The 25,899-nt window shown below is 40.2% G+C and overlaps 1 protein-coding gene across 3 annotated transcripts in view; it reads right to left on the bottom strand.

Annotated features, from left to right (window-relative positions):
- Positions 1-570: 570 nt before the first annotated feature.
- Positions 571-25,899, bottom strand: part of fndc3a (fibronectin type III domain containing 3A) — a 47,564-nt gene continuing 22,235 nt past the window's right edge. For 2 of the 3 annotated variants that reach the window (XM_086262140.1, XM_086262141.1), the window contains exons 4-26: positions 18,378-18,454; positions 18,023-18,269; positions 17,516-17,806; positions 16,990-17,048; positions 15,643-15,809; positions 15,466-15,525; positions 15,220-15,358; positions 14,763-14,816; positions 14,535-14,659; positions 14,190-14,364; positions 13,220-13,306; positions 10,929-11,067; positions 10,311-10,379; positions 10,066-10,184; positions 8,927-9,032; positions 8,512-8,687; positions 8,249-8,362; positions 8,017-8,166; positions 6,997-7,343; positions 6,239-6,448; positions 5,778-5,944; positions 4,044-4,168; positions 571-3,090 (exon numbers count right to left, since the gene is read on the bottom strand). In XM_086262140.1, the coding sequence (XP_086118266.1) occupies positions 2,767-3,090; positions 4,044-4,168; positions 5,778-5,944; positions 6,239-6,448; positions 6,997-7,343; positions 8,017-8,166; positions 8,249-8,362; positions 8,512-8,687; positions 8,927-9,032; positions 10,066-10,184; positions 10,311-10,379; positions 10,929-11,067; positions 13,220-13,306; positions 14,190-14,364; positions 14,535-14,659; positions 14,763-14,816; positions 15,220-15,358; positions 15,466-15,525; positions 15,643-15,809; positions 16,990-17,048; positions 17,516-17,806; positions 18,023-18,269; positions 18,378-18,454 (3,527 nt within the window). In that variant the 3' untranslated portion in view covers positions 571-2,766. The remainder of the gene's footprint in view (positions 3,091-4,043; positions 4,169-5,777; positions 5,945-6,238; positions 6,449-6,996; positions 7,344-8,016; positions 8,167-8,248; positions 8,363-8,511; positions 8,688-8,926; positions 9,033-10,065; positions 10,185-10,310; positions 10,380-10,928; positions 11,068-13,219; positions 13,307-14,189; positions 14,365-14,534; positions 14,660-14,762; positions 14,817-15,219; positions 15,359-15,465; positions 15,526-15,642; positions 15,810-16,989; positions 17,049-17,515; positions 17,807-18,022; positions 18,270-18,377; positions 18,455-25,899) is intronic. The other variant, XM_086262143.1, reaches the window with a different exon arrangement.

Raw genomic sequence — 25,899 nt, 5'->3', positions numbered from 1 at the left:
TGATGATGTTAGAATGGGCCAAAATCTCACGAGGATTGTTTCCAGCATTTTGTTGGATCGATGCCACTAAGGATTCAGGCAGTTCAAGGCAAAAGGAGGAGTCTGAACTGTTATTTCAACTGATCGCTCACTCACAAGGTGTTGCTACAGTGGATGGATCCAGGTTTGTTTGGGCTTTTTTCTTTTTGTCCTTTCTGATGCAACCCTCCTAGGGATTGGTGTGTCATCCAGGCCTCTAACCAGTGAATATATTAACCACTACACTATTCAGCCACTAAGGAGGGTATAGCAATCTAAATATAGTCCCTTATAGCTTTTCCCATAATTCTGCTTCTTTTTTGAATGTGGCTAGAACAGCATTGAAATTTAGATTTTCACCCTTACCACCAGAGAAGCAGCAGTTCTTTACTGATCAAATTTTTATAACCATCAGGAGATATAAAGAAGGGTGTTGAGGTGCTCTTTCCCTCCCTCAAACACAAGCCAGTCGTTCAGAAACAAGTGCTGCCAAAGTCATGTTGTGCACAAATAGGTAATCAAACACTCACATGTACAAACTTGAAGCAGGACAAAGAATTATAAATCTTTTATTGTGCATGGATCCTTTGTAGATATCATGACTATACAGATACACTTTAGATACATATCTATGATTATACATTTTTCCCATAACGAACATTGTAAAGTGATATGTCTGGTAGTATGTATAGTATAACAAATTTTCATTTTGGAATGTACGGTGTATGAGGTAACTGCAAACATTAAAATTACATAAAAATGGTCTGTTTTGTGCATATTTTACTCATTTTTGTAGCATTTTGTTAATCTCCCCAGCCAAAGGTAGTAAGCCCCCGGGTGAAGAGGTGTTAAAATGGCACGCTTTGCAATTGCTATCAAAAATAGGAATTTTGAATCTTTTTTCTTCTTCTTTTTTAAATGACAAAGAGGAGACATTTGCAGAATGTCTTAAGGACCAAATCATGTAATTATCCAGGATGTTTTGCAAGGTACCTGCATTTCATTTTGAAAGTTGCAACAGCAGTTATCTGCCCAAAACCAATCACTAGACTCTACAGCCAGATTACCACTGAAAACTCAGCTTAGCAACCTGTTAGAAATACTTAACACACAGAGAAAAGGCAAATTTAGATTCACAGGAAGTACATAACACATTTTGTTTCAGCTTTCAATGATTCATGACAGGATTTTTTTCTTCTTTTAATGTTCTGGAGAGTATTAACTTATATTACTTCAATATCATAAAAAAATATACTTCACACATGTATGACTTGAAAAAACAGAAACCAAAATAAATTTAATACATACAACTACTTTCCATTTCTCTCATGATTATACATGTTTACTAAACACCAAATGAATTTTGCAAAAGTAAAATGAAACACATTGTAGTGTTTTCTAACACTAAAAGAAAACCATAGGAACTGAAGAGAAATTAAGAAAAAAAAAAAAAAAAAAAAAATCTCCCAAAGTTTTTTTCCTCTCCAATTAAGGCCTCTGAAACAACTTGTGATATTTTTCCCTCTGGTTTTCTTTTTTTAAATCCTTTTTTTATTTATTTATTTTTTTTTTCATTTTTGCTGATTAGCTGTTTCAGTGACATGTCATGTGATTCAACAACTTTTAAAAACACCCAAAACACATGAAGGGCTTTCACAATCTCAAAGTGTGTTCTATAAAATGCATCACAAGACCAAGACGCAGTCAGTCTAGGTTTTCTTTCACTAAGGTGCAAAATCAATTACCGGGGAGAACGAAATAAAACAGAACATACGAGAAAGCATACATTTTTTGTGCTGAACAACAATATCTCAGAGTAAAGCAGCTGCATGATTGTAAAAACAAGCTACAGTATAACTATATGATAGTAAAAATAATTAGAATTCACTGTTAGTTTGGTTTTTGTTTTCTAACTTTATACTGAGCATTTTTTTTCCCCCTCAAACTTACAGATCTTCACTGTACAAAAATATACTAACATTTCTCCAGTCATTTTTGCATCCTTAAACATTCTTAAACATCAAAAAGGTTGGAAAGTGCTAAATGAACGCCCTACTAATGTGAACAAGGTTAACTCTTCAGATTCTTCTTTCCCTAGACTTCTCGAACAAACTCCAGCATGGGGAATCACGTCCCTTCGTGTGGCCCTGAGGCATTCCCAGCCGTGTACTGCAGTGGCACTAACTACATACAGTAAACACATCTGGACACACCTCACTGTGCAAACACTGGCCCACCAGGTCCCAGGATCAAATAGCACATAGGTTTACACCTACAGACTATTTTTGGAACACATCTATCAAAAAACTGTTTCTTACTGGACACTTAAATGGAAATATAAATGACTATTTCTATACATTTTTATATATATTCGCCACTTCTCCCCAGCCCTTCCCCAAAGCAAACCCTATCCCTATGCTTTCTGAGTTCCTTTTGCACAGGAAGCTAATCGTGATGGATTAGGCATTTGGACTCAACAGATACCACAACCTTGGAGCGGGGAGACAGAGGAAGGAGAGTCAGGAAGGTATCACAGGTGCCAAATGAGACGTTACATCCTCAATTTATAACTTCCATTTAGCGCCCACTCACCCGCCCATCCTCCTGCTGCGCCCCAGTTCGGCTAATGCAATTACTCCGTTGAAACTGGAGAATAGTAAGTACAAAATAAAGAATACAAAACAACAGAGAGACAGAGGGGCAGGGAAGAGTAAAGCTATAACCCTGAAGCTGGGGGGTGCAGACTGCTCATTTAATGACAAAATATTGGATGACAAAAGCGATGAGGATGGCGATGACGGCAAAAACCATGAGGATGAGGAAAGCGCACTGCTCGTCGCTCAGGCTCTGTCTGGCTCGGGTGGACTCTGTGCCGATCCTGGATCCTGAGCTGACCGCGCTGCTGGCCAGCGCCGCATCATTCCGCTGGGAGGAGAGGGTCACCGTGGGGCTGTAGGGACCGCTCAGCTCCGGGGCGTCCTGGCACTGCCTGATAGCACATACTCGGAAACGATAGTCACTGTTGGGCTGCAGGTTCTGAACATGGAAGGTTGTGGCAGAGCCTTTGTAAGCCTGAGAACAGGAGAGAGGAAGAGATTAAAAATAGTATATAAAATTATAGAAAACATGAAGCAAGAAGCTGTACTGAGCAATGAAGATGAAAATTCATCTTTCTTACTGCTTCTGAGTAACTTCAGTGACAGAAATAATGAAAATACACTTGTATCTCTTTTAACTTTTATTATTTTTCCAGTTGACAGAGTATTTTTGATTCTTTTCATTAGACTTGTCCTGTTTTTTCGCCTTGGAAGACGTGGAAAGCCATCTGCCTCAGCCGTCTGTCCAGCTGACACACCCACAAGTTTTTAGAGGACCTCGTGAACCTGATCTGCTTGGTTGCCGTAGTGACACTTTCTTTGATTCTCTTTAATGAGTGAACAAACGTTTCATTTGAAGCCTAAACTTTAATTAAGCCCACCACATAAAATCAAAATTAAAAACAATTGCACACAAAATTACAGGAGGAGGATATGAGCAGTGTTATTTAAATACTGGATGTCAAACTAGCAGTGATACAAAAATTACTTTCTTAAATATGGGCTTTGAATCCAAGCCACCAAGACTGACAAAGAGGGAAACAAAGGGGGATGGTAGCCATATATTTCAGCGTCCCGATTCAATTGCCATATACGATTTGGTGAGATTAGCATAAGCCTGCAGAGACCATTATTTCATGTTAACATGGCCACAGGCCATTGAGAGGGATGAATGTGGTGGCAGGGGTTAGACACCTGGTATACCTCATGGATCAATGACCTTTGCATAATGGGCAATTTAAAGCCAGCGGTGAGTAATACAGAGTGCTGCAAAGCCACAGCAAAAGCATCAAGGCCCTGGGATCCATCTGTATCCCACTCTGCATAGAAAAAGGCCACTGTGATGAATGGTGGGTCACATGAAGGTAACACAGACGGACATAAAACACAAAGGAGGGGTACAAAACCTTAACACGACAACATCTGTACCTGTTTAAAATCTGAATTTCCTATCATACACTGCAAGCTGTAGATTACTGGGTCCCCCTTCATAGGCGGCAGGGCCTCCCACGTGACTTCGCAGGAGTTATCATCCAGACGCTCCACTTTAGGGGCTGGAGGGTGAAGTTGGAAATGAAAGAGGGGAAAAAAATGAGCTGTGATGAAGACAAGCAATACAGGCGACTACTTATTTAACTGCTTTAAAATAGACTAATAGAAATGTAAAAAAAACCCCACAAAAAACCCAACTACAAAAAAACAACTAAACATCACTGACAGCATTAGAAAGGTACACACATGCAACACCCTCTGCATCAAAAAAAATTAGGCCAGTGCTAAAATATCAAACACTGCAGTCAATCCACATGGACTCCCATGTTAAATGGCCAGATTTAGAGCATTTAAATACATGTTTAGAGCCTGACACAGTTTCCCCTTGATGGCAACTTTAATGTGAGTGAAATATCTAACCAATAATCAATAAATGCAGTGTTGCTGTGTGCCTGTCCAAGAAGTCTGCAACAAATTGCACTTGAGTTTTGAAGATTAAAATCTGGTATTTTATTAGTGTGTTACTTAACACTAGTTAGCAGCCATGTGTGTTTGCAATTAGCACAGTTTATAACAGTAGCCTGCTTTGCAAACTGATCCAAGTCCTCCCTCAGGTCCAAACACGGTCAATTCTGGCTACTCAACATCTAAAACGCTACCGGTGGTTATATCCAGGCTAAAATGGCTTCATTTAAACACAGGTAAACTGAACTGCTATTTATCTTAGATTCCCTTTGAAGGGTGGTACATTACTGCAATGGAGATGTGTAAAAAGGCTTCTCTGGATTAAAGTAACCAAAACACCATTTGAAGTGAACCCCGCATAATGCATATTCTGCAAAATAACGGGATGTAGCTTTGTTGACAAAATAGTAAGAGACATCAAAGTTCCCAAACACTTTTCAAACATGAAGTAAACTCCCACTTTGAATGCGAGCTTTGGGGGATTTCTGAAAATGGAACTTCTTCAGACACTCCTAGCTTTAATACAAGAGTACTTGCTTTTATATGAACAGTGACTCAAGCCGATGGATAAAAAAAAAAAAGTGCATTTTAGAGAACTTAATGTGATTGTTCCCCCATTAGCAGAGTACCTAACTGTGAGTCACGCTGTTCCTTAGGTAGGTGGCAATTTGAGCAAAAACAATAAAAAAATACGTGGTTGTACTGGACTGGTTGAAAGTGGCCTGGTAATGCGTGAAGAGATGGAGCGGCAAGTAGCATTTTAGTCTTTTGTGCCTTTGTGATATCAGACGTTAAACTCAATGCTGAAATGGCTTGTCTAAATTCAAACTGTCTATATTTGAGAGTCCACTTCACTGTGTGGGGAGACCAGCAGTGTTGAGTAACACTGACAATCTGGCACATGACTGCTTGATTCAAAAGAGGTGCCGCACTGAGAATAAAGCCTACATCCTCATTACTGACTTCAACGCGTAGGATCAAAAGAGGCTCTGCAGAGGCTGGCAGAGACCAGACCACAGAGCTGATCTACACGACTTTTGATGAGAGCAGGCGAGTGGATCTCTGGCAGTTTGGTCTAACTCAAATGCAAGTCAAGTTTGGGTCACCTCAGGTTAAAGGATGAGCACACAGTGTCAAGCAGTGTCTGTAAAGATAGTAGGAACTGTTTAATGCTTAGGACAGAAAGAAAAAAATGTGGCACTGTACCTTTCAGAGGAGCTGGAGGAGAACGTGGGGTAGTGAATGTGTAAACATTGGAGAAGGGCCCTTCGCCCGCCTCATTAAAGGCCTGGATGCGGAACGTGTAAGAGGTAGACTCATTAAGCCTCTGGACTTTGTGTGTGTGGCATGGTCCTTTATACAAGGATATAAATCTGCAATGACAGGAACATGGAAAAAGAGAAAGGATTTAATGAGCAAAGGATAAATATTAGAAAAAGCAAATGGCATGAGTGACTTCTCTATCTGAAACTACAGAGTGGCAAAAGGCATATCATCAGTTCCTGTCTCCTTCAGCTTCCAACGCAATTTGTCTGCTGCTTTATTTTCAATCACCCCGCCCTCCTGAATACAGTTATCTGCAGCTTTTGCTCAAACCCCAGTCTCCCTTCTTATTGGTTTATCTCTTGTCAGATCGCTTTCTCCCACCTGAATAATGACCGACTAACCTGCCATTCTTGTCCCCCATGTGCAGCTGATACTGAAGGGCATCTGAGGTGGCTTTGGCTGGGCCGTCACCCCACTTGAGCCTGAGGGTCTGGTGGCTGAAGGCGGTGCACTCCAAGCGGGGGGGCTGTGGGGGCAGGGGCTTTGTCTTCAGCTTAAAGGTGTGACTAAAGGGGCCTGCTCCCAGGCTATTAAGGGCTTGGATTCGAATCCTGAAGAAGAAGAAGAAGAAGAAGAAGAAGACATGACACCAGAGAGCTGGAAAGGTATAGTAAAACACTGCAGTGACAACCAGAGGACCTTTATGTCCTTGATTTTACATTTTCTGTACAAATTCACTAAAAGTTGACAACAAATTCATTCATCTCAGTCCCTCTTAAAATGTTAATCCATGAACTCTGTCAGTATTTCTGTCTCGTTTAGAATAATAAAACACATTCAAATATCCAGCCAACAAAAAAATGTTTGATGTCTCGTCTGGAACCCAACTGCTTTCTAAACAGTTGCCAGCCCTCTTCACAATAGACAAGGTTTACAGATGTAACCAATTACATCTGCCCAAGTTGTCCCCTTTGACATCTTTTGGAACAAAGCATCACAGACCAAGTGAATCTAAAAGCATGGCGTGTCCAATTTGTATCACATGTTATTCCGCATGAGCACAGAGACATAATTTAAAAACTGCTCTTTCTGCCTTACATCTGGAAAGTTCTTAGTGGTGTAGCATAACTACGATGCTACCTTTAAAACTTGCACCAACCTGTAGCTGGTGTCAGGCTGTAGATTTTGGATGACGTGTTTGGTGACCGGACCAACAACAATAGGTTGTCGCTCTCCAATGTCAATCAGGTAGGAATTGATCTCAGAGCCGTGATCGCATGGAGGGTCCCAGCAAATACCCAGGCAGGTGGACGGAGAGTAGACCGGCTGTGGCCGGGACTCACTCTCCTCCTCTTCCTCATCTTCATCCGCATCCACTGGAGTATCGTAACTTCGCAGCTCAGACACTTTGAGCACGTATATGTTGCTGACAGCAGCAGGCACAGTGCAGGGCGTCAGGCAAAACACTGCCTCGCTGAAGGGACCCACACCAGCCACGTTCACAGCCTATTAACAAGAAACAAGAGTGCGCCCAAGAAGTTGATATCAAGTACCACTTGTGATGTGGAAGAACACCTGTGCAGCATTAACGTTTGACCACAAGATGGAGTTCCAATGTAAACGTAAACAATTTTACTCTTCAGTCAAGAATATGCTAAAAATTAAATGCACCAAACAACTATCCAAATGATAACATCCACAAAATTGGAGAAAACCTCAAATGATGACATTTAGTAACGCTGCAGAAATTATTACAAGTACTGACATTAAAAAAAAAAAAACACACAAAAAAAAACCACAAAAAAAAAAAAAAAAAAAAAAAAACCTGAAAAGAACTATTCCACTCCGGCAGAAAGTGGTGTCTCAAAGGATAAGGGAACTGATGCAGAACTGTTTCAGATATTTCCTACTGTGCTGGCCTAGTCAGCTTTATGTTCTCAAATTAAATTAAAGTTAAAATTATTCATTTTACTGGGAGTCCTTCGGATTATTATGAGATTCTCAGAGAATATATCACACTTAAATAAGGTCATAAGATAGCATAATAGTCTTTATATAGTGAAAGATGATGTATAATTCTGCTTTAGACTTTTATTTTAACCATAGTGAAGACTGAAAAAAAAAAAGGGGGGGGGGGCTAGAAATCGAGAAATAAAATCAGAAATAATGAAGCACTCACTTGCACCCGGCAGAAGTAGTTGGTTGCAGGCAGTAGGCCTTTCATTTCATGACTGAGGCCTGGTCCACTATAACAAATCTGCATGCTACCCTCAGCTGCTCCCCACTCCAGACGAAACTCTGTCACCGGAGCTCCATTACAAGGAGGGGCCTAGATCCCAAACAAGAAATGAATGAGTATGATGCATACAACACTCAATTTTGAACACATTACTTGGGGCAGCCAGTCTTACCTCCCAGCTCACAACAACACAGCTGGAGGACTTGCATGTGGTGGAGGGAGCTTTGCACTGCTCAGGGGCCCCGGGGCCAGTCGTAACCTCAAAGCGCTCCGAAAGAGGGCCAAACTTTTCACATGAAAAGAACAGAACTAGTTTATACAACCAGAAATTTCCAAATTACACTTTTAAAATGTATTTATTGAGACTGTTCAAAGCACACTGGGAAAAAATAATTAAATCCCTTACAGTGTTATTCAGTATTATTAGTCTCTCACCCCAGCCTTGTTTGCTGCCTTGAGCCGGAAACTATAGGTTTTGCCAGGCATTAACCCTCCTACAGAACAGTCCAGCTCTGGACCCTGGTAAACCTCTTTGCTTTCCTCAGACTGTGGCCCGCTCATTTCTATACTGTAGCAAGAAACCGGGCTTCCTCCGTCTACCTGAGGGACACCTAGGAAATTTGTACAAACAAGTATTTATAAAGATCAATACACTTTGGGAGAAAAAAAGAAGCACTGTCCAAGAAAAATAACAGTGTATAAACAAAGCTAAAATGCACAAACAGCAAAATAATAGTAACTGTACAATCAAAGATTAGTGCTTTGAGGTTTGTTCACAAGACAAATAAATGCATCAACAGAAGCCAGAGATGCATCCCACACAGATCTAAGTTGGAGAGGAATGACTCACCCCAGCGCAGTTGCACCTCCCTGGCTTTGGGCTTGCCCACCAACCGAGGGGGCTGGCATTGCCCCGGGGGCACTGCGGGAGTCTGGACCTGCAGGGTCTCTGACAGCTTGCAAGTAAAGACAACACACCAATTAAGACCCACAGAAAATAACAATTTCACACTCTTTACTCTCTCCTCTTACAAAACACACAGGACACAGATTGTCATTTTCACCGGCTTATCAGACCGACTCAGGCTACAGCAGTCCGGAGAGGAGACGAATGTGAATGCATCGATCAAAGGACACGAGCATACAGAAAAATACGCTGTCTTTATGGGTAAAGTTAGACATACTGCCTCACAAGTGAATTATACACTCAACTTCTGTGACAAAGGGGAAAAAAAAAAGCCCATGTGAGTGTTATGTCACATTGCGCTGCACCAAAAAGCAGGAATTCGCCACCATGACTCATGTTTCTTTACCAGCTCCATCTTGAATAAATGCATGCACAAACAGCTGATGAAGAAATTAATGAAGAGCGTCTGTGAACTGAACTAATTAAGAAAAACATTCTCTGACACATGCAGGGAGGGTTAATCGATTAGCAGGCTTTGTCTTGTACTTACACACCAGGAAGCATAGTCTAATATCCAACATAAGCAACTGACTGAATGACAATTTCCTATTAAAACTTGCCATAAATAGATTACATATCTAGAATCATTTGTGTCAAATTAATGAAATCATCACTGTCTGCTTACTCACAACACTTTGAATAACAGCTCAGAAATGCATCACTCATAACCAAAATAATAATAATAATGATAATAATAATAATAACAACAACAACAGGAAAAGGGGCTAACACCTAGTGTGATTCTGAAAGTTTTTATAAGATAAATAAGTGTCTGTTACATTTTCTAATGTTTCTAACAGTAATCTCAGTCCACGTGTATGCAAATCATTTAAAAAACAAAAACAAAAAAAGCATAACAAAACAAAAAACGCCCAAAAAACCACAGCCATACCTTACCCTCCCTTTTCTCCCTGCAATCAAATAAATATGTAACTGATGCATCAAACTCTGAATTCCTGTGGTGAAACACAAGGCTATGTGCGCAACCATGTGCACACGTGTACTGACGTTGAATGACTCACCGGGCTCTGCCCCCCCTCGCTCATGCAGTAAACTCGCGTCTGGTAGGAGCAGCCGGGCTTCAAGCCCTCACACACATGTTCCAGAGCTGGCCCTGAGTACACCTGCCCCCACGGTGAGCCTAAGCGGAAAAAACATAAACACACACGCACGCACAGACCATTTTAATTACATTAAAATTATTTCAATAAATGAAATCATATATTATTAAATTTGTAAATTATTACTGTCACCATGAGGAACTTACCACTTGTGCCTTCAGAAAGCTCCACAACATACTTAGTGATTTCTGAGCCACCATCATCTTTAGGGGGTTCTAAATTTTAACACAAGCACATAATTAAAATAATTATTTTTCTATATAAATCATTATGTCCCCAAAAGGGTTGACTACTTATCCACCTGAAATATATTAATTCATTTTAAAAGTGTGCTATGAATCTACAAAATTTGATTTCTGATTTCGGCATTAGAATAATCTCAGTTAAAGCATGATTGGCCAAGGATGTTGCCTTGTTTTTTCTTCTGAAACTCATTTTAGTGCACAGAAACATTTGAAAATATCTTCATAACTGCAGACATGTTTTTTAAATGGCATTTTGAAATCTGGAAGCACAGACACGTACAGCGGTGATGGATGTGTTTGTCCAGTGAGGTGTGCGTATGAAGGATTCATGCTTATGTCTGAAGAGAAGAGAATTGTCAATCATCTATAGTACAGACAGCCTGGGATGTCATCCGTCACATAGGTCCAGGCAGAGCTCAGTCAGAAAAATGAACTTGCAAACTGGACTTGCCAGGCTGTCAACTACATGAAGAGTGAAAGGTTTTAATAAGTCAAAAGGGCAACTAGAAGAAAACTTACCCCAGGCCATTTTGAAGCTGTTGGGCAGGACTCTTCCTCTGATGACAGGCTTGAAGGGACAGCCAGGTATATCTGGTTTTGTGATGAACTCGACCACCTGGCTAGGGTTGCTCTTGCCCTCTGAGTTGTATGCCGCCACCTGGAGGAGGTGCAGAAATGCAGAAATAAATAAATAATAAACCCCTATCAGGAAATTAATCCTTTTTTCCCCTCTAGGTAGTAAATGAGGCCAAGTGTATAAAGATCATTATTTTCCCTGATAATAACCACCAACCAGATCCATGAGACAAAGTAAACAGTATGCCTGCAACTAAAATGGCCTCAGGCAAATAGCACATTATGAGAGAGATGACTCTGCAGAGCTTGTGGTGTCTAAACAGGTTTTATTCTTCTCAATTCAAAAGGCAATCATGAAACGAGACAATAAGCTTTATTGGGATTTGCATTTCTCTGCCGCTTCTGCTATAATATCGAAATCTCTGTGAGCACGCTGAGCAGCGTTCATCCACGAATTGTACCAAACAAACCTGCACAGTGCATAGCCTGCCTTCGCAATGTGCAGCTGGAAAATTGGAAATGAGGAATTGAGGATTTCTTGAGATGGCTAATGAATATTTCTATCATTTAGCCATATGGCGGCTTGTTTATGTGATACTTTTCTGACAGTTTCATGCTTTGCAATGCTGTGGTGTGGATTTGTATGGCCATGTGAGTAAAGCTTATAAATTCTATTACCAGTCTATTAATTAATTTGGATTTCTTGCTCTTGAAACACAGGGCAGAAAAATAGCACCTGTTACTGTCACTTGCTGCAGGAAAATAACAGTTATTATGAGAGGGGAGACACACTGAACACCTGTGATCTAGTGCAAATGCAGTTTAGGAGTACAGCTACTTAGCTAAACTGAATATGACACACTTGTTAAATACAGTCTTATGGAGGAACTTATGTAATCAACTTTTTCTTTTTTCCCTTTTTTTTTTTTTTTTTTTTTTTTAAAGGAAATACCACAAAAGCAGTTCACCTGAATTAAAAGAATGTCTTCTATATGTTTTGGCAATCAGCACTGCTGCCTCTAGCACCAAAACCAGAAACCCACCACTTCCTTCTGAGGACAACCAGTGTAGTAGAAACAACCACAAAGATGCTTTGGGGAAATTGGGAAGGTGTTTATATGTCTGAACGTCTGGATGTCTGCGGTGAAAATGCTGGGCAAAAATGATATTTTTAAAGATGGATTCGAGCTAAGAACTCACTAACGTCACAGCTGAGGTGATGCCATCTCTGAGAAATGTTTAGTTTAACAGGGCACAGTAAACCTCTTAAAAGTGGGCTCTATATCTTTCAGGCCTGCTCAAACAAGGCTAAACAGCATTTACAAATTGCTGTAATCAATACTAAAACAACGTTTACAGGATATGGAACTGTGTTTTAGACAAAACTCATTTAAGACGTCTAACACGCTACAAATATTTAGAAAAACGAATATTACAGATTTATTGAACACACACTATTTTATATAAAGATATGGATCATACATCTCAAGCAGGCGTCACATCTTCAGTTTAATTTCAACCAATTATTAATCTTTGCCCATTTTCTGAGCTCAAAACTCTTTAGTAAACATTCAAAAATGAAATAGGAGACTAATAATGTTGGGGAGAATGGGAAAGACTGGGAATCTGGGAATGTGTGAAAGAGAAAAATATATAGGGAAGAAGACACAGGCAACTATTTGTCCAAAGGTTCTAACATTACTGCCGGCCCAAAAAACTTGTGTAGCTCAAACACTTTGCACAACTAGGTTCTCATTGGCTCTTCCTGTTGATGTTGTCAGCTGCCCACCGCTTTGCTAGCAGAATCTTGCAAAACAGATGACTCACAGGGTCAACATTGAACTCAGCAACTTCCCCGCCTAAAAGCTGTTCCTCTCCATACACACTCCACAACCTTGTTTTCAAAAATCATTGGGACACTTGATATTAATAATAATAATAATAATAATAATAATAATAATAAGCAGCAAATAATTCCCAAGCCAACATATCAAATATTGAAGCTTTAAAAATAAATAAACAAATAAATACATGCTCATTCAGAATTTGTTAACCTCAACATTTTTCCAAAAAGTTGGACAGGAATGCTTCACTGCATCCCTGAGCATAAATTTCAGAAGTTCTACATTTATGATCTGCATTCTTTTAATATTTTCATTTAAAAGATATGATTTCATTTATTTCAAATTAAAGTACAACCAAAAGGACCAACGTCAGTCTTTGGGCTCCCTTACCCTAAACTTGTACTTGGTGCTCCTGTGGAGATTCCTAATGGTGAAAGAGAGTTCGTCACCGTTGTAGCTTGTCTGGAAGCCATATCCCTGAGACAAAGACAAATGACAAAGGGAGGAGGAAAACAACCAGGTGAGCAATGGCTTTCAAGACAACCACTGTAGCACAGAAAGCAAAGTGGTCTGCAGGAGCAATAGCTGCAGGGATTACGGAAGCTTTCGTCTGGTTCACGCCACCTACTACGTTTTGAGGGGCAAAAGCAACAAAGCTACAAATATGTCAACTTTTTAACCTAGAAAAAAAAAAGAAAAAAAAATCAATTGGCTTCTGTGTTACCTGTCTTACCAAGCCCTCTTGCTCCAATTTTTCTTTAAACCTTTAACCGGTAGCTGTGACTCTTGTGATTAAGGATTAAGGATGGATTTACCATTATTTTTAAAAGGCACGAGAAACCACCTTCAATGGAGACCATCTACTCTCGAGTACTTAACACTGTTTAAATGTTCTTGTATCCTTTCCTTCATCCATGGATTGAGTCAACCCTTTCTTGCAAGTCTATGGGCATGTTTTTTTGACCTCACTGCTTAGTTTTCCAACTCTGACATCATCAACTGTGAGACCTAATACAAACTGTTACATCTGTTTAATATTAATTTATTTCAATTAGGCACAGAACGAATCTTAGGAACACCAACGGAAGTAGGACACAATGGACAAAGAATTAAGGTAAGTCTAAGCACAACAAAATGTGGAAAATGTACATATTTTATACTCTTTCACAAACTCAAGATGGCAACACAACTGGAAACACAACAGTCTAAGATAAGCCTGTATGCATTAACGGGAGGCACTTCACGTGGATGGGAAAAACATAATATTTTACAGAAAACAGTGTCTGCATATACTGCTGTTTCATACATGAGCTACAATCTCACATGATCAGATGATTTTAGGTTTACGCAGGAGACATACCGAGCCTTCCTCCTCCATTTCCAAAATATAAAAGATGTCATCCTCCTTTGGAGAGCTAGCAGGCCTCTGCCACTTCAGACACAGCCAGGTCACCCCCGCCATCTCCAGCTCTGGAGGGAAGGGTGGCAATGGCACACTGCATGAGGTGAACAGGTCCACCACTTCACTGAACTCGCTGGGGAGGGCAGAGAGAGATGGTGGATGGGAAAGAATGGGAGAGAGAGACAGAAGAAACACAGTGAGAGACACACATGGATGAAGACAGTGGATGGAAGAAACAGCAATATAATAACGGACAACAGGGAGGGTGCCATTCAGGAGATAATAGGACGTTAATGCACCTACCTTGTACCCATGTCATTTTTGGCTGCAAGGCGGAAAGAGTATCGTGAAGCTGGAGAAAGCTTGGTCACTTTGTACTGCTTCTGAGGTCCATAGTAGCACTGTTCATAAACACCAGTGCCCTTCCCCTTTAATGAACAAAGTGTTTCACTTAAGAAACTGGAATACTAGTTGAACACAAATATCAATTCTTTAGAGAGATATAAAAAAAAAAAATAAAAAAAAAATTACCTCATCCCACTGGAGTATGTAGTTTTGAATTTTGGAACCATTGTCACATGGAGCCTATAGATAAAAAAAAAAAAAAGCAAACAAAAAAAAGGTTTTTAATATTTCAACTAACTAGTAGTCTGTGCAACCACTAGCATTAATCCTCACCATAGAACAGTTTGAATGAAAACACAGAAGTGGTACAACACTGATGGGGGCATGGTAACAAATGTGAAGGGAAGGTAATTATAATTATCAGGTAATCATAGAAAGTGCAGGGATCTTAACTCTTCGTCATTATTCCGCCTCAAGGGGCAAATATGTGTGCATCGTTTATTACTATCACCTACTATCATTCCTGAACACAAAAGAAATCGTAGTTTCAATATTTAGTAATCTTTTTTATATCATACATTCTTGCTGCTTCTTAATGTCCAGCTTTAAAACTGTGGCTTCATCAGGCAGTCTTTTCTTTTACCTTCCACTGAAGTAAAAGAGAATTCTTGGTCCCACTGTTCTTCTTGGGAGGATTGGGAGGATCTGGCTCACAGCTTAAAGTGGTGAAGCTCACAGCCTCTGATGGGTTTCCCTGTAAACCGCTACACATCGCCTGGACCCTGGGAGGGGGCATGACACAAACAAACAAAAAAAACATGTTTATACATTATTACTAGGAGTACTAAATCTGGATTTGAAATAAGAGGTGGTGGAGTGTTGCACCAACCTGACATGATAGTCTGTTGCTGGCCGAAGGAGTTCTAAAGTTGCACTTAGTTCTTCCCCACTGCATTAAAGGAAAATGAAAAAAAAAAAACACATTTTGAGTTTGATAAGGACATAGTCTATGCTTAATTTGTCATGACAACTGATGTTAAAACTTGTGGATGTTTCTTATACTCACCAGTGCATGCTCTGGTACTTCCCATCTTTACCACTAATTGAGATGGAGACATCATAGCAGAGAGGCTCTGAGAAGCTGGGGTCATCCTCCTTGCTGTCATTCTCACTTTCTGGCTTGGTGGGCGCACTCCAGCTCACTGTTGCTCCTCTGGCCTCGATGTCTGACACCTATCACAAGAAAGTACATTGGATGAGTATCAAGTTATTCCTTCTTCAGAGTATCTGCAGACTCTTAAAATACTGTCAAATTAATAATTTCCTACAACCCTTAAAACTCAGAACCAAAACTGGTTATGGCTGGTAAACAGCCATGCTTAGAAGTCTTAAAAACATAAGCATTTCTTATTCTTGCATTTTCCAAAACCAACATATTGCTTGGTAGTGGAAAAGAGTATGGGATCAAAATATGCAAACTGACAGTGCATTGGGAAAAAGGTTTTCAGCTTCTGGCAGGGATGTGCTGTGCAACCCTAAGATATTTTTTTTCCATTCTGTTTGGAGAAGATTTAAAAATAGGTTGAGCTACTCTGCAGGGGGGGGATTCATATGTGGAAGAACTCAATCAGGTCTGTACCTCCTCCCCTCTGCCCTGCAGGCCCACCTTAGTCCTTTTCCTTCCCGCAGTTTGACTCTCTGTTGAGTAACGGACCAGTATGGCAGCAAAGAGCTGAACTTCCCCAGTATTCTGTTAACTTTATCTATTATATTTCCAACCGAGTTGTTTTTGCTACTTTTACAAGGAGCTCAGACGGTACCAACGGTGACAAATCTTATCTTATAAGGTCAAGCAAATTCTATTTGCAGTTCTACTAATTCTGACCCAGCTGCTATTGAACAGCCATTCTCGTCTTCATTTATCTACAAAGCTGCTGGGCAGCTGAGAACCCAACACCATTTTAAAATAGCAATTTCAAAGGATTAAAAAAAAAAAAAGAAGTATCTAGTATGAATATTTCAGTCAGATAATTTTGCAACTATAACATTTAATCATGTATTTTGGTGCAAAACAAATGGCTTTCTCATGTATATAATCTAACTATGTGAGAGCCAGGGGAAAAATGTATTTAACCCAGAGCAAATCCAAACCTTTCAGTACTTGTATAAATGCTGCGGCACAATTGGGAATAAAAGTCCCCACATGGATGGTAGTCAGCAGGTCTGACTCCATTAGTAAGATGCTAAGTAATAATTCATTGAGGTTGTTAATAGAATGTTTAATGATGCAACATAGTAGCATCATTACAGTTTCATTTTTTGTTAACGGAATCACATAAAATCATGCAAACTGCATTAATTAGATTTAAAAAAAAAAAAAAAAAAGAAGAAGAAGAAAGAAGCAAACACCAACCTCTGGTTTATTGATGGTGCTCAAGAGCGCTTGTAGGGCCTGCGCCTCCTTGTCAAGTACTGAGGAAAGAAGAGAAAAAAGTAAATCAATTTATTAAAATACTTTAATAATAGCTACTGTTTTTACGTGCTGAACAAACAGGATGTGTCAGTACTACCAAAATCACTCTGTAAATGTCAAACTTCTTTTAAATTAATGATTACAGATCAACCTTCTGTTAGTTACTACCCTTTAAAGACTTAAAGAAAACTATCAAGTGAGGAATTCAGATATTTCTAAGCTGTGAAAATGATTCTCTAACTGGATCTTGAAAAATATTGTAACGGTTTTTTATATGCTTCATTATTAGTAGTGGATTGTTTCTACATTGTAGCAATCTCCATCAGGTCACAATGTGAAACTATTCTTCCTGCACATTAAAACGTGACTGATTAAATAGTATCACCTTTGCCCAGCTATTAGTTTTCCCAAATACCATGCTAAAACCCAAAACCTATGATAAACCTCCACCCTTTAATACTCTTACCTGCTGACTCTCCAATTTTTCGCTTGCCTGTCTGCTTGTCAGGAGAGGACACTGTGTGCCTAAGTTGCCCCTGCTCTGCCTCCAGCCCTTTCCCTCCAATACCGTTATGAATGTCCACCGTTGGGGGACTGTTGCAGGACTTCTGTGGTGACGAGGGAGGGCTGTCCTTCACCTGCCCTCCTCCTTGACGCTCCTTCAGTTTCTTCTGCAGACGTTCATGTGTTTTGCTAGTTCTGTCATCTCTGTGAACCAACGACGGACGTCCATGTTGGGAGTGAGAATCTGTAGAGACTGTGGCACAAAAACATTATTCTTATAAGATGGACATGCAAATGCACATGATGAAAGTGAAGTAATTCTCTTAGATTAAGCAACTAAAAGAGTAAGACTTGACTCATGCCATTAGTGTGTAACCAGCCTATCCAAATAAAGTGCTGAGAACAAATACAAAAACAAACAACACAACAAGTATAACAGTATATCCAGGGACTCCTGACTCCAACTCACCCTGCTCTGGGTAAATATGAGCTGGATGGTACTGAGAGATGTACTGGGAGCTCATGTCGCCCACGCCCCCTGCCATGCCTGTATACAGGTGATGTGGAGGGGGCATCATGGCAGGGTGTGGGATGAAGGCAGGCAGGTGGGCATGGGGTGGTGGAGGAGGATGGTGGAGAGGGGAGTGCCCCCCTGGGTGGAACTCTGGTTGCTGAGGTAAAACCAGAACCCGCCGCACTCCGTTCTCTTCTATGATCTAAGGGGGGGGAAAACAATAGCATTGAAAGCAGATATCAAAGCTACTCTCAGAATGATAAGATGCCAATCAGAAACACTGGGATGGAAATAGCGCATGAATGGCTACCTGTGAAATGTATCCAGGAGGCACATAGATTGGAGGCACTGAACCATTTGGAGACATCATGGGAACCTGAGCAGGACCTACGAAGAAGTTAGAAAGGCGCAAGATCAAACACCTTCCCTCAGGATAAACACTGTCATACATGGGGCTTAAGTTTAATACAAGCCCAACAGCTATGGCAAACCAGAACCACAATCCACAAATGTAGCACATTTCCGACATGCCACGCAGCAATGAATGAGTGATCAAAACTAAGCCAGAGCCCCCAATTTACATTTTTTAACTGAAGGGTCAGGGCTTTATTTACAGAAGACTGCACTCAATTAGTAAAGTCAACAATGCGGCCATTTACCTTAAAACTTCTATAGAAATAATAAACACACTTTACTTAAATCTAAGTCAGAAAAACTTCTCACATTCAGCTACTTAAAATTCCCATGCACAGGCAGTTTTAACTAAAGCTGCACCTCTGTAAGAGGAATATCCCTGTATATGATTTGTTTTTCTAAACCAGATGCATTTTCAATAAGTATTTTCTTAATACCTATGAGAAAAAAGGCCCAAAACACATTTTTAAAAATCCTGGCAAATGCAAGAAAACCACTTTCCAAAAGTGCTGAGGAACAAAGTTTCCTGCTCTGTTGTGGGGGGCAGTTCAACGGCTTAGCTCAGCTCAGAGAAGAGACAGCTCAGCAAAAAGCCTTGGAGAAAGAAAGAGACCTCTCAGCCAAGTTTGCACATTCACACATTTCTCTTCTTACAGACCAAAGACAAACGCCCCCCAATGCCATATGTCATGGAGGAGAGCAAAAGAGATTGCTTGATTAAGCATTTTCACTCATTTTGTCAAAAGAGTAATAAGAGGCAAAAGCTATTCTAATTCTAACGTGTCTAGGACTATAGCCTGCCACACTCCCACTAACACTTAGCACTGCCCTCCTTCAGCACTAAGTCCAGCCTCCAGGTCTCAAGGAAGATTAACAGCAAGTACGAGCACAAATAGGAACAGCTGCCAGTTTGCCAGCTACCTGTTTTGGATATTTCCACCACTATTACTTCCAAATAACAGAAGCATTGCCGTTAATACATTCGGGACCAAATTACAGTAACTGTGAGGCTGTTGCTTTAGACTGTAGTAGCATTTAGTTAAGTGTAAACAGATAAAATCTCAACACAGAATAACAGGTCCAGAGTTCACAGTTGTAATCAGCAGCTCAACACAGAGGCGGGTAATGTTTGAGAGGCAGTCGAGCAACTTTGTTTTGTGAGAAAAGTAATGCTGCGCCATCGAAGCTGACACAGCAGTCTTTATCTGTGTAGGTCAATCCGTGTGTGAATGTTGCACAGCTTTGGTGATATTGCTGTTGCTATCAGGAAAGGAAGTAAATGTGATCATTTCTATGCTTGTATATTATTCTACAGGCTGTGGGAGAAATGTGAGAGGGGAGAAAAGTCATGAATACATGATAAGAGAAGGTAAATGTCCATATGGGTAGACAGAAATGTTAACTTTAATCTATAGCTGATCATGAGGCGTTTGCATCACTTTACAAAGAAAAGTAGTACGACAGCTTAGAATTGCATCATACTCACATCCCCTTTCTGGTATTATTTGCTATACAAAGGGTTACAAAGAATTTTACCCCACTGACCCAGTGTACCGAGCCAAGACTAAATGCATCAACAGTAGCCTCCAGGAGACCCAACTACGTAAGCCCATGATTTTGCAGGGCACCTGCTCCCTGCTAATAAACTTTCTTGAATAAGACAAACAGAAGATAGGCCTTTTATACTGAAGTCAAAAGGGCAAACAGGCAGTGAGTCATTTCCCTGCCTAAGAACACAGGCTGTGCAAGGACAAAAATTCAGGTAACATGAGGAGACTTTGTCTGAATGAAGCCAGTCACACTGGCTCAGCCATCATAGATTTTTAGATTAACAATATAATTTGAGTAGGAGTTCAAGGGCTGCATTGTGAACTCTACTCACTTTTAAGAAAAATCTGTTATGCCACTCAGTACTAAGCAGCACATCAGCCTAACAACTGCCTAAAGCAATTCTAGTTAGTGCCTCTGATGCTGAGGAACAGGAAATCTGATTAATCTCATTAGCATGCTATACGTTGTTCACACAGAATGAAAAGCTTTGTGTCTACCAACTTGGAGTGCATGGGCTAGAAAGTACAAGGTAAGAGAGGCAGGATAGAAGTCCACGATGTGAGAAGCAGGGTGGAAAATAGGGGGAGACACCCACTCTTTTTACATCAAACTGACGCACGCGTGCTGACAAAGATCAGATTATTTGAAAGAAAAAAAAAAAAAAAAAAAAAAAAAAAAAAAGGCCACATCCCCACCCCCCTCCTCCCCCTGAGTCAACCGAAGCACTGGTTGTGCTGACGTGGCCATGGAGTGCCAGCCTTCCAGAGGAAGTTGCCACAGAAAAAAGAAAAACTCATTAAGAAAAAAGAAAGTATCAGTATTCCTCTAGGAGTTAAAGACTTTTCAAAAGGCCGCATACATGTTCACATACACAAAAATGAGCTGAGGCCCTTTGAGCACCCACCTGTTTCCGCTTGTCTTAAAATGGGGCTCAATAACAAAAACAGTCAAGCGGAACTTCACGTGCATGCTGCAAAAATACAAAACTTGGCAGACGTGGTGTTGAAATAATAGATTATAAAATTTGCTTGCTATAATACAAGCAAACTGTCAGGTTTAATCCGATGTACGATGAACCCTCAATTACATTTGAAGACTACAAAGAAGCAGATAAGCTACATAGAGTCTGTTTGGGTTAAGAGACAAGTGTAAAAATCCAGGAAAGCATTCAGAGGGAACAACAGTCAGTATTTTCATATGGGCGCTCTCAATGAGCTCTCACTGGCAACACGATGAACTGTGGTCCTATAAAGATGAAGTGGGCTTGATTAATTAGAGCTAATAAATTGTCTCTATCAGCAAATAAAGAGGAGAGTTAGGGTAGGCAGGGGATGCAAGAACACTTACTGACAGTGGATAATAATTACACCCAAGCAAGGGAAAAGGAAGTACTGAACTGTCAATAATCCCAAAAAGTAATAATTAGAACTTAAAACCATAACCTGAATTTTTAGTGATGACACTGTGGCAAATTGTTCCCTTTTTTGCATGATATAGCATTTTTCTTTTAGGCGGGAAATATCTTTCATCAAATTAAGAAGGCAGTAATTTATAGCAAGCGCAACATTTTATTATCAGATTACAAAGGCTGCATGTGTACACCCATCCTCAGACACAGTGCTGATCCAAAATATGCCTGCTAGCATCCAACCATCACCAATCTATCCAGATAGAGGAGGAGAAAAAAAAGGAGAGGGAACTGTGCAAACCAGAACTTGAGGAAGCTGTAAACAATTGAACATTTTAAGAAAAAAATAGACATTTTCTTGGGTATTTGTAAAGTTAATCTGAATATCCTAAAAATGTTAAGGCATCTGTGTGAGTCTTGCAGCCCCCACCGGTATGAATGACGTTTACAGGAAGGGAGGGAGTCAGTAACCTTCATGCTTGTGCTTATTACAGAACATCAGAGGCTTATACTGCTGTAAGCCAGACTAAACCAGAACAAGAGAGGGGCCATGACTACAGGGGGCACTTTTTTGTAAATAATGAATTATCTGACTATGTTCAGGAAATAAAGATTCCACTTTAAAAACAGTTTCCTGACATAAAGTTATGATGTCTGAAATGATAATTTCCCAAACACAAAAACAGCTTAAGAGACATGCAACCATCTTATTGCTATGGACATCCCCCAACTGCCTAAACGGGGGTGGAGGGTGGGGTTAAGTTGACACCCCCCCCATCATATCCTCTTTACCCCTTTCCCTTGGTATCAACGCAGCAGCGGGAGAATGACTCACAAGCTCAGTCATTCTTAGAGCTACTCACTGCAGAAGCTGTGAATGAACTGTCTGCATCCACATGTTTGTGTACATGTCCTTGGAGTTAGGTGGGGGAGGTGATGAGCATAAAAATAGTGCTAATGTGTTTGATGTTTGCAGCCCAATCCTGTAAACCATATGTGATGGCTGTGGTTTGGGAAAGGGTGTTGTGTATGAAAAGAAGTCCAACTACAGCTGTTCACATGGGTTTTAATTTTAAATGATGCAATTCATCCAAATTTCTGTTTATTTCCAGTTAAAATAATAGGCTGACTACTGGTTGCTGGTAGCCTGTGCCACCAGCAACCGTTTCATGATGGCCTTAGCTACTCAGTCGAAGACTGAGTAACGTTGGACCAATGTTGCACCAATTACGATGGGTTCATTCATTACCATTGTTTCATTCTAAACATTTCCAGCGGCCACTTCTTCTGCCACCATTTTTTCAGGTAGACAGGAGGAGAATGCTTTAATTTGAAGAGACAAACTGCCTAAGTGCAGGCACACCAGTTTAAATTTCAGCAACAGCAGTAGACACTAGTGTAGATTACATCATAGACTCCATATAGATTTAACACTGAAGTATAAATTACACCTAAAGAGGTGGTGGAAAATTAAGCAGCGACAGAAAAAGTATAATCCATATTTGAAATTCTCATTTAATGGTTTTTTTTTCCTGTTGTTGGGGGGAAAAAACGTGATGGTTACATACATACAGTTTTCTAGGGTAGCCTATCTGAAACAGTTTTTCTGAAGGTTAGTATGCACTAACAAGCTCAAAAAATTCAAGTTGATGATACTGCAAGTGAAGTGGATCAAATTAACTCAACCCCAAAAACTCAAATCATAGGAATTATTTTCGTAGAACTTCTTGAACATAGATTGTCATCAAAACAGTCTCAAAACGGACTACACCATAGTATACAGTGTAGACAGTTTAAGGCACAGGATATGATAGATGTAACTTTCTTCAATAGGGAAAAAGAAAGACTAAAGACACCTGCAGATCATCAGAAATGAAGTGAAGTGAAGTGTTTCATAGCTGTGAGACAGCCTCAGGGAGATAAGGGACACGTAAGCAGAAGGACTGAATAATCAAACTGAGTAAGGTGTGTGTCTGCTCAGTAACATGAAGGTCTGTGCACACTATTTTTAGCTTCCCGTCACAATACCAAAATGACAGATTTTTTGTGAAAAAAAATGGCAAATCACTATCAGGTTCAATAAGCCCTGTAGAACTAGACAGAGCTTTATGCCATAAACCACCGACTGAATCATCCAAAGTGATGGTGAATCACCGCAAGGCTATATCACATAAAGAAGTGGATCTAATCAACCTAGTGGTCCTGAAGCTGACTTGCCTCATCTGTCACCAAGCTTATCAGGTGGCTACAGATTCCAGTGATGCAGCTTTCTTCATCTACGTCTAGATTTGGCATCTAGAAGTAGGTAAAGAGAAAGCCAAATTAGGGAGTGCTGGCCTGAAACTGTGAGGGCATGTCCACTCTCCTTGTGGCAAGAAAGTTACCCAACACAAGCACAGTAAATGGCCACTCCAATTAGATTCTATCATCTCAGGTCCCGCCTCCAACTTAGCAAAAAGGCAAACGCCTTCTATAAACGAAATTTAACAAGACTGTGCGTTCCTATTAACCTGGCTGCCATGCCCTAACACACAGAAATTGTGCACATTAAGCTGCTAAAAATATGTGAATATATGAGCACACAAAATGATGTCGTATAAAGCAAAAAGTGCGTAAGCCAGATCCTTTTGGCTTTGTGATACCATCATACACACCAGGGTTAAAGATGGAAGCATACACGTGCACATTAAACACTTAAGTGAACAGAGATATTGTTGTGTTGTATGGGTTGTTCTGAACAAACAAGGGAGGGGGAAAACAAAACAAAAAACAACCCAATCAACCAGCACATACATGCATGCATGCATGCATGCCTGCAAGCACAAACAGACACACACACACACTTCTTCCTCCCTCCTTGCACTGCAAGCGGTGAGTCATCCCTCTATTCACGTCACAGAGAGATGAGTGCACCCTGTGACAGGCCAGTTAGTAGCAGTCACACTGATCTATGTGGCACCTCTCAGCTCCTTGTTTCTCCTCTGATGGAAACTATGCATGCTTGCTCCCTATTAGGAAGGTTTACTAAGCTCATAATGGGGGACTGGTGTGAGAACTCAGAAGAGAGGAGTAGGGAGAAGAGCCCCTGCTGTGAGCACACTGTATTATGGCTTCCTGGCTGGGCAGTATCACTTTCTATAACTCCTTTGTCATTTAACTATAGATCCCTGGGGCATGTCATCTCATAGTTATTTCTATATGCCACATGGTATAGACAAAAGGCCCAGACACAATGAGACAGTAAGCAGCAGTCTATATGGAAATCATTAAATGTGTCCTACAATGCTGAATGCCTTTAATGGGGTCACAAAGGGTATCAGAAATTAATCACACTATGTTAACATCTTTTTCCTTATCATATCAAATTCACAATTGGAGAGAGAGAACGCAAGAGTGGCTATGAGCTCGAGGAAATGTCAATACAGGGCAGGATGTCCCGTGTACCAAGCCATAAACAAAGCAAATCATTTTCAGATCAATGTTTTCTCCGGGCAACTACAATTTATCATTTATAATTATGGTACCACGACGCTCCCTCCTACAACTACGCTGGCACTTTTTTCCCCTCCTTCACACTGTCAGCAACACGTTAGGGCTAGACTTCATTGTTGCTGTCACAAAGCCAGCGTAATCACCAACAATTGTGGAAAAGGAAATGCCATCAGGACAAATAAGCATGAGTAACACATCTTACTCAAACATCTTTTGCCCCAAGCCCTCTACTAAACACTGTAATTATGCCATATTTTTCTTTAACATTATGATATATAGATTACAGATGCACCATTCATCAGGACAATGGATTTTTAATGAGATGAGGGAGAAGAATATAAAGAGAACAAAATTACATATTAACTGAGCGTAATCAAGCATTTCTCATGCTAGATTCGTATAAATAATGCACATTTTGTTAACATATTTTTTGTTAGTTTGTTGTGTTAAACAATAGGCTCACTCATTTTTAAGTCTTCTAAAAACAGTACATGTGATCGTATGAGTACACAAAACCGGTTTTGCTTGCTTTAATCACTGCTCCCGTTTACAATGGTCACAGGTCTCTTCCTTATGTGTAATTCAAGTGATGAGGGACAAAGTCTGAAGGCTTTGATTAAATATAAAAAATTTTTTAAAAAAAGCTCTCTTCTAAAGTTCAGCAAACGTAATAGGAGCGTTCAGTAGTCTGAGTTTGACAAGTCAAATGAATACCTTCCAAACTATCTGTGCTTTTCAGTAGGCATCTAATTGTTCATGTTATCCTCTTGCTGCCATATTGACAAGGAAAACAGTGTCCAGATGAAGAAAATAAAGAACTTCATACTTAAACCACGGTACCTTTGGAAGATACCCATTTGATTCAACAGTCTCAGAATGCTGAAGCCTCTTATTAACTTTAAAGACAGATGGAATGATTATAGTAAACAAAACACACTTAAATAATGCTTGCATGACCACATGTACA

The sequence above is a fragment of the Aulonocara sp. 'chitande type north' Nkhata Bay genome, linkage group LG14, assembly GCF_057382095.1.
Source record: "Aulonocara sp. 'chitande type north' Nkhata Bay isolate Kocher_YH1m ecotype deep benthic linkage group LG14, A_spYH_male_GT1.1, whole genome shotgun sequence".
NCBI lineage: Eukaryota > Metazoa > Chordata > Actinopteri > Cichliformes > Cichlidae > Aulonocara > Aulonocara sp. 'chitande type north' Nkhata Bay.
Note: the sequence above shows the minus strand (reverse complement) of the source record. Positions and strands in the feature narration are given on the sequence as shown.